Genomic DNA, 9,252 nt, shown 5'->3' on the forward strand with positions numbered 1-9,252 from the left:
CCTAAGCAATGAAGTAGTGAAGGTAAGTAAAGGATAAGAGAAAAATATAATGACAGGGACTCAGTTATTTGCATATGATTCACCTGGTTGAGAAAGAGCCCTATTGATTCTCAAGGGGCATTTAACTTAAAGTTTAGTGGTTCACATCACTTTTGGAGCCAGCCTATTATTGTCCCTAAAGAAAGTTGTACAATACGTATCAGGGAATGAATTCAAGAAATCATGGCAAAACAATTAACCAATGGGAATTGAGGGATTTTGCAAAGTTCTCTGAACTTTGATATTTACTGAGCAACCACAATTAATGAGCTTCATGGTAGTGCACTTAAATTCAGGGTCACACTTGATAACTGCTAATGAACCAAATTTACAACCCCAAACAGCACAACTGGAATATTTGTATTAATATAGCATTGGGAATAACTAACATGCTGTTACCAATTATTATTCTCATCTTGTGGGTTTCCTGTGCTCATGGACAAGGTAAGTTGAAAACAGATCTGAATGCTTACCTTCTCTCTCTCTCTCTCTTTCTTTTTTTTTTTTTTTTAAAGATTTTACTTATTTATTTGAGAGAGAGAGCACGAGTGGGGTGTGGGGCAGAGGGAGAAGCAGACTCTCCACCGAGCAGGGAGCCCGATGTGGGGCTCAATCCCAAGACTCTGGGATCATGACTTGAGCTGAAGACAGACACTAAACTGACTGAGCCACCCAGGCACCTCATTTACCTTCTCTCTTAAATGTAACTTCATATCATATCTACTTTCCTGTGTCTATATTTTTGAATGAATTTATTAGTAAAAATAGTCTGTATTGTGGCACCATAATGGAGTATAAATTTATAGGAAAATTATCTTGTGTTTATCTAGGGGAAAATAAAATAAATTTTGTTTCTACTTCCTAAATTTGACAGGAAAAGGACACTCAATGCTGATTATAGAGATGTGTGAGTATGGTCACACAACTTTAGGAAATATGTCACAAGAAAAGTGAGATTCTGACCTCAAAATATATGGAGGTTTTTTATTTTTAATGCAAGAAATGGATATCTACATTATCTTGTATATGGTAATGGTTTTATGAATTTGTATGTCAAAACTTCTTAAGTTTAGGAGAAGCACAATATTTGTCATTTTTTTTTAACTATTGCGAGTCACTTGAAAACCTAAATTAATCAGTAATGATCAACACTTAATAGTAATTTCTATTAATGCAAGAGGATGCCTTTCGGTTGGGATAAAGTCATTCTAAAATATTTTGGATTTGTGGGGGCACCTAGGTGGTTCAGTTGCTTAAGTGAATGCCTTTGGCTCAGGTCATGATCCCAGGGTCCTGGGATCGAGTCCTACATTGGGCTCCCTGCTCAGCGGGGAGTCTGCTTCTCCCCCTCCTCCTGCTCATGCTTTCTCTCTCTCACTCATTCTCTTTCAAATAAATAAATAAAATGTTTAAAAATATATTTTGGATTTAAACAAGTGTAAAGTCTGTGTTGTTATTCACAAAATGTGGGTATATAATTTTTTAAGTATAAATTTATATACATATCACTTCCTAAAACTACTTAAAACATAAAAATATCTATCTTTACATTACAAAATATGTATTTGTCCTAAGCTAGTAGTTTAGTTAAATAAAGTAATTGATGTTTTATTTGGTGAAAACTGTTATCCCAATTCACTGACACAAAGAAACTTATTAAATCAGACATTTCAAATATATGCAGTTTACTGTATTTCAGTTATACCTTAATAAAGCTACTATGAGGGGCATCTGGGTGGCTCAGTTGGTTGAGCCTCCTACTCTTGGTTTCAGCTCAGGTCATGATCTCAGGGTCCTGGGATCAAGCCCCATGTCTAGCTCTGGGTTCAGGGAGGAGTCTGCTCCATCTTCCCCTCCCTCTGCTTGCACTCTCTCTCTCTCAAATAAATAAATAAATAAATAAATAATCTTTAACAAAACTAAAGCTGTTACAAGCAATTATGATCAATTTAATATTTCAACAAAATTAGCATTGAAACAATAAATTTTAATTCACATTTCTGAGTCTGCTGGTAAATATCGAGTAAATAAAGAATTTTCAGATCATTAACTGTGGCACATTGCTCACCGATTTGTTTTCACCTTTTGAGTAATATATTGTCTGGATTATATCTCTGAATTCAGTCCTTATATATTAAAAATTATACCTCATGACATAACAAATATAATTGGTAGATTTTTAAACTTTAGAGAGCAATTTATTTTTGTGTACTAGTTCTAATAGCTTTTTGCTACGTGTATAAAATCTGTAAGATTTTTATTTATACAATTACATTTTTCCCCTTCCTTAATGTCTTTATAAATTCTTTATTACGGTATCTTTTTTAAAGGCTATTTCTTTTAAAATCAAAAACTCTCATTTCTAAATTATTATAAACAAAGTCTCTAATGTGTTTCAGGATACTTCACTGCACCATTTTTGAATAGAATATAAATCACGATGCTTTACTCCTGAGTTTACTAAAATTCATTTCAGTAATTGACCGGGCACAGAGTTTTATATGCTCTTTAAGACTATATCCAGGCAATTCCATTTACTAGCAACAATAACAAGACAACAAAGCATCCCATCTAGTTTGAAACTCCTCCCCCAGCGAACTCTTTCTTTTTTAAAAGATTTTATTTATTTGACAGAGAGAGAGAGAGAGAGCCAGCGAGAGGGAACACAAGCAGGGGGAGTGGGAGAGGAAGAAGCAGGCTCCCAGCGGAGCAGGGAGCCCAATGCGGGGCTCCATACTAGGGCCCTGGGATCACGCCCTGGGCCGAAGGCAGAAGCTAAATGACTGAACCACTCAGGCGCCCTCAGTGAACTCTTTTTGAAAGCAGCCTTTGAAATGAATGCCCTATATGTTTGGGTTGCACCATAGTTTCTCAAAGGAGAAATGAACTCGCTTGGCAGAAGCACACTGTTTTGTATGGACAAAACATCTTTGTGTGTTTATTGTCATGGGTTTAATTGCGTTCCTGCAAAATTCAAATGCTGAAATCCTAACTCCCAGGACCTAAGAGTGTGACTGTATACAGAAATAGGGTCTTTAGTGAGGAAATTAAAACAGGGTCATTAGGGTGGCTTCTTCCCCAATAAAACTGGTGTCCTTATCAGAGGAGGAAATTAGGACACAGACAAATAAAGGGAAGACTGATGGGAAGACACAGGGAGAAGAGGCCATCTACAAGCCAAGGAGAGATGCCACAGAAGAAACCAGTCCTGTTGACAGTTGATTTCTGACTTCTAGCCTCTAAAATTACAAGAAAATAAGTTTCTGATATTTAAGCCACCTATTTTACAGTTATAGTTTCCTATGTGTATGTGTTCATTTATCCTATGTAATGTGTTGCCTAGAGTAGGAAAAGAGGGATGGAAAAGGCCAAGATATCTGGGGGGAGATTTGCAGAAGACACAGGAAGAAGAGATGCAGGAAGTGAATAGAGAACTAGAAATAGTCTGACCATTCCATCCCAAGCTAAGCTCTTAGATCTGAGAAGCCTACTGGAGAGAACCATTTTTATTCTTTCCTCAGTGTCTACATTTTAATCTTGGAAATACTTCTGAAGAACTTAAACATCACAAATGCCTCAAATACCTTTGCACTCTTAGTTATCGATTGTCCCAGTTCTTCAATCACAAACATAAGTGGAACAATTAATTTAAATAGAATAATAAATTCATCAATATGATTATTAAAATAAAATATAATGATGTATGATACTATTTTTTTTTCTTAAGGAGGAACTTGTGATTTTCCAGAAATCAAACATGGAAACATATATGATGAAGACAGATATAAACAAAGCTTCCCAGTTGCCATAGGAAAATATTTTTACTATTCCTGTGATCGTAGCTTTGCGTCTCCTTCACAAACACTCTGGACTCAAATAATCTGCACAGAGGAAGGATGGTCACCAATGCCAAAGTGTATCAGTGAGTAAATACCTGGTCATTATCTGGATGAATTATTCAGTGCATTCAGTGGGGGAGATGGGGATGAGGGGGATGCCAGGGGGATCACAGTATTTAGACAATCATAGAGTTGGGGGCAGGAGGAGCCAGCAAAGGCAAGATAGTCATTCCTCTTTTGTAAGAAGCTGTTTGTAGAAATCAAATCAGAAAAAAACAAGTACAAACTTTTGTAGTCTATCTGGATCTTCTCATTTTAAATACTAATGGTCAATACTGTTAACTGCTACTATTTAATTTAAACACACTCCTTTGGTAATTGTATGAATGTAGATTTTCTCAAGAGAGTTAATTTGTGGGGCACCTGGGTGGCTCAGGCAGTTAAGCATTTGCCTTCACCTCAAGTCATGGTCCCAGGGTCCTGGGATGGAGCCCCAAGTCAGACTCCCTGCTGAGTGGGGAGTCCGCTCCTCCCTCTGCCTGCTGTTCCCCCTGCTGGCGCTCCCTCTCTCTCTTTTAAATAAAAAAGATTAAAAATCTTAAAAAAGAGAGTTTATTTGTATGTGTAATATCTGATTCAAAGTGTGCTGTTCCTTCGAATATTCAAGAAGTGTTTTTAAGCTATTTTCCTTAATTTTGTGTTTTTTACTGATTATATCTTTGCTTTTTAAAATTATATCTGTCTAACCCTCTCAATGAGTACAGAGATAAAGCAGAGAAATGAAGAAGACACTGTCATGAAAGAGAAAAGTCAAAGGCAAAGGAGAGAAAAGTCATCTCCTCCTTCAGAAATCAATTTAGACAATCAAATGAGAAATAAAAACTAGCTTTTCTGATATCTAGAGGAATTTTATAAATGTAAAAAGTTTTACCTATGCACATGGTGTTTGAGGACATTACATATTTTTTCTTTTTAACTTGAATGTACTAATTTTTAAGAAATGAATTTTTGCGCTTGATTTCTCTTTTGAAGCTTGCAAAATGTCATACTCTTTCATTGAAAGATTTGTACTTGTCATCTTTTGGGTTTTTAGGGCAGTGCTTTTTCCCTTGGGTGGAAAATGGTCATTCGACATCTTCAGGACAGACACACCAGGAAGGTGACACTGTACAAATTGTCTGTAATGCGGGCTATAGCCTTTTATACAATCAGAGCAACCTTAGATGTACAGAAAGTGGCTGGTCCACTCCCCCTACATGCAGTCAGCTGGGTAAGTAAAATACTGTCCTTGGGATCCTGCATTCTTTTTTATTTTATACAGATGTAGCAGCATGAACGATGTGCGGCATTGCTGCTGTGATTGTCCTCCTTTTAGGTTTAGGTTTCCAATTGTATCTGAGTGGACATGAAAGTCTCTGAATAATCACTAGAAAATCATTTTGTCTACTTAACGTGAGTTCAATGTAGGCAATATTAGAAAACACTAGTTAAGAACACAGCAAAAATCTTTGAAAGATCCTTGCATGTTTTAGTAACACAAATTTATGGTTATAATGAAATGACACAAAATCAGTTGACACAGCATGAGGATAGGTTAAATTTTACATACTGTAATAGTTAAAATACTGCATTTGCAAGATCTTATTGTTGGGAAACGTAGCTACTTGGCACTTATCTTTTTTTGGCAAATGCTAAATTGATACCATTTAAAGACTCGCACAAACATATTGATAATTTCCACATTGTTAGAACTTTGTACTTCTGACATTTAGGTTTCCAGGGTATAATTTAGAACATGGAAAACTCCTTTATAAAAATCCATATCAAAAACAGGAATGGGGGGCGGTAAACAGAAGGGGGAATGAACCAGAGAACTTTGTACTTCTGACATTTAGGTTTCCAGGGTATAATTTAGAACATTGGAAAACTCCTTTATAAAAATCCATGTCAAAAATAGGAATGGGGGGCAGTAAACAGAAGGGGGAATGAACTATGGACTCTGGGAAACAAACTGAGGGCTTCAGAGGGGAGGGGAGTGGGGGAATGGGATAGGCCGGTGATGGGTAGTAAGGAGGGCACGTGTTGCATGGTGCATTGGGTGTTATACGCAAGTAATGAATCATGAATCATTACATAAAAAGCTAGGGATGTACTGTATGGTGGCTAAAATAATATAATAAAAATTATTATTAAAAAAACAGGAATATATTGGAACTGAAATTGAGTTGGAGTTTCTCATTCTTTTAATGGAAACACAGCAGTTGCTGGAGGTGAATTAGGGTCTTGGGAATAATAAGATTCCTAAAGCATAGTCAAAGCCTCTAAGGGAACAGTGTCTATTCTAGCCTTCCATATTTTCCCACTCATTTAATCAATATTTACTGTGAACTTGTATATGCCGAGCAGTACAACAACTGTTGGAGATCAATGCCCTACAAGAGTCCATGTCTCTATTCATAGACTATAATGTCAGGTGGAAAACTGACAGTAAAAATAACAGTAATTTTACAAAGAAAAAAATAGAAAATTAAAGATGATGAAGCATGCACATTGGAAAAGATAATATTAATAAAGTGACTGGAGGAAGGGCATATTTCACATGAGTTAGTTTTCAAATCTTCTCCAACCTTAAGGATGACATCTGGAAAAGAGTTAGATCAATTGCCCAAAGGCATCAAAAGCTTTGGACTCATTGAAACAAAACAAGGAGGTCAATGTGGCTGGCTCATGATGAGGCCGAGTGTTGAATTAATTAATTTAGAAGTTATAGGCCATAACACATATTTTGGATTTTAGTCTATGTGCAGTTAGAAACCTCTAGGAGATTTTCAGCAGGTAAATGACACAAAATGAGTTTAAAACAAAATCATTATGAATGCTATTTTGAAAATGAATCTGTAGTGATCAAGAAGAGAAGAAGGGAGGAGGACCAGTAAGAAGAATGCTACTGTCATCTAGAGGTGGCATGTTCTGGGGTACAATAAAATGGAGAAAAGAAGCATCTTTCTGGAGCTGCAGTTTATGTTACATGCAATGTAGAAAAAGAGAGAATTGAACTGTCTGATACAGGCTGAATATTACAGTATGCCAAGAATGCTTTTAAATAAAAGGAAACAAAAAATCAAGAAGAATTTTAATGTCTTAAACTTATGCAATGTTATTTGTCAATTATATCTCAATAGAGCTGGGGAAAACAGAAGCAAATCTCTTGTAGACAGCATATATATGATTCTGGACATTTTAAAAATTCTTTCTTCAAAACTTTACCCTTTAATTGGAGAGTTTAATTCATTTAAAGTAATTACTGATAACAAAGTTTTTACCACTGCCATTTTAATTTATTTTCTATATTTCTCATATCTTTTTTGTCCTCAGTTTTCCATTAATGCATTTTTTAAATGTTTAATGGATTTTTTGGGTAGTGAACCAGTCTGATTCCATTCTCATTTGCTTTTCTTTCTATTTTTAGTGATTTATTTTAGTGGTTTCTCCAGGGATTACAGATCACATCTTAAATTTACAATTACCTAGTTTGAATTAGTGCCAGTCAAGTTGAAATAGCATCTAAAAATCTACTCCTATACATCTTTATTCACTCCCCTTTATATGTTATTTTCACACAGGATATCTTTATCATTGTATTCCCATTAATATATATTTATAATTATTGTTTCATGCATTTGTCTTTTAAATCATATAAGAAAAATAATTTAAAAACATAAACACAATAATAATGGCTTTTATATTTCCCTTTACTACCTATAGTTACCTAATGGTACCTATGGTGACCTTTACCATTGTCCTCTATGTCTTCATTTAGCTTCAAGTTACTGTCTGATGTCCTTACACTTCAGCCTTCAGCATTTCTTATAGGTCATGTCTACTCATAACAAATTCCCTCCGTTTTGGTTTATTGGAAGGTGTCTTCATTACTCCTTCAATCTTGAAGGATATTTATTGCCTGATATAAAATTGTTGTTTGATAGTTTTTATCCTCTTTTAAATATTTCTTTTTTTTAATGTTTTTTTTATTATATTATGTTAGTCGCCATACAGTACATCCCTGGTTTCTGATGCAAAGTTCGATGATTCATTAGTTGTGTATAACACCCAGTGCACCATGCAATACGTGCCCTCCTTACTACCCATCACCAGTCTATCCCATTCCCCCACTCCCCTCCCCTCTGAAGCCCTCAGTTTGTTTCCCAGAGTCCATAGTCTCTCATGCTTCATTCCCCCTTCTGATTACCCCCCCTTTCTTTATCCCTTTCTCCCCCTACCGATCTTCCTAGTTCTTATGTTCCATAGATGAGAGAAATCATATGATAATTGTCTTTCTCTGCTTGACTTATTTCACTTAGCATTATCTCCTCCAGTGCCGTCCATGTTGCAGCAAATGTTGAGAATTCGTTCTTTCTGATAGCTGAGTAATATTCCATTGTATATATGGACCACAGCTTCTTAATCCAGTCATCTGTTGAAGGGCATCTCGGCTCCTTCCATGATTTGGCTATTGTGGACAATGCAGCTATGAACATTGGGGTGCATATGGCCCTTCTCTTTACTACGTCTGTATCTTTGGGGTAAACACCCAGTAGTGCAACGGCTGGGTCATAGGGTGGCTCAATTTTTAACTTTTTTTAAAAAAGATTTTGTTTATTTATTTGACAGAGATAGAGACAGCCAGTGAGAGAGGAGAGGGAGAGGAAGAAGCAGTCTCATAGTGGAGGAGACTGGTGTGGGGCTCGATCCCATAACGCCAGGATCAAGCCCTGAGCCAAAGGCAGATGCTCAACCGCTGTGCCACCCAGGCGCCCCTCAATTTTTAACTTTTTAAGGGACCTCCACACTGTTTTCCAGAGTGGCTGTACCAACTTGCATTCCCACCAACAATGTAGGAGGGATCCCCTTTCTCCACATCCTCTCCAACAATTGTTGTTTCTTGCCTTGTCTATCTTTGCCATTCTAACTGGCGTAAGGTGGTATCTCAGTGTGGTTTTGATTTGAATTTCCCTGATGGCTAATGATTTTGAACATTTTTTCATGTGTCTGTTAGCCATTTGTATGTCTTCATTGGAAAAGTGTCTGTTCATATCTTCTGCCCATTTTATGATTTGTTTATTTGTTTCTCGTGTATTGAGTTTGAGAAGTTCTTTGTAGATCTTGGATACCAGTCCTTTATCTGTGGTGTCCTTTGCAAATATATTCTCCCATTCCGTGGGCTGTCTCTTAGTTTTNACTTAGTTTTTTTGACTGTTTCCTTGGCTGTGCAGAACGTTTTTATCTTGATGAAGTCCCGTAATTTCATTTTATCTTTTGTTTCTCTTGCCTTTGGAGATGTGTCATGAAAAAGGTTGCTTTGGCCGATGTCATA

The 9,252-nt window shown here is 36.4% G+C and overlaps 1 protein-coding gene across 1 annotated transcript in view; it reads left to right on the forward strand.

Moving 5' to 3' along the window:
• The first annotated feature begins 325 nt into the window (after positions 1 to 325).
• The window catches only part of CFHR2 (complement factor H related 2), a 23,454-nt gene continuing 14,527 nt past the window's right edge, over positions 326 to 9,252 (forward strand). Inside the window, exons 1-3 of the mRNA XM_019805519.2 lie at positions 326 to 483; positions 3,767 to 3,961; positions 4,972 to 5,148. Coding sequence (XP_019661078.1) covers positions 357 to 483; positions 3,767 to 3,961; positions 4,972 to 5,148 — 499 coding nt within the window. The 5' untranslated portion in view covers positions 326 to 356. The remainder of the gene's footprint in view (positions 484 to 3,766; positions 3,962 to 4,971; positions 5,149 to 9,252) is intronic.

This window comes from Ailuropoda melanoleuca, chromosome 8, assembly GCF_002007445.2.
Source record: "Ailuropoda melanoleuca isolate Jingjing chromosome 8, ASM200744v2, whole genome shotgun sequence".
NCBI classification, from domain to species: Eukaryota; Metazoa; Chordata; class Mammalia; order Carnivora; family Ursidae; genus Ailuropoda; species Ailuropoda melanoleuca.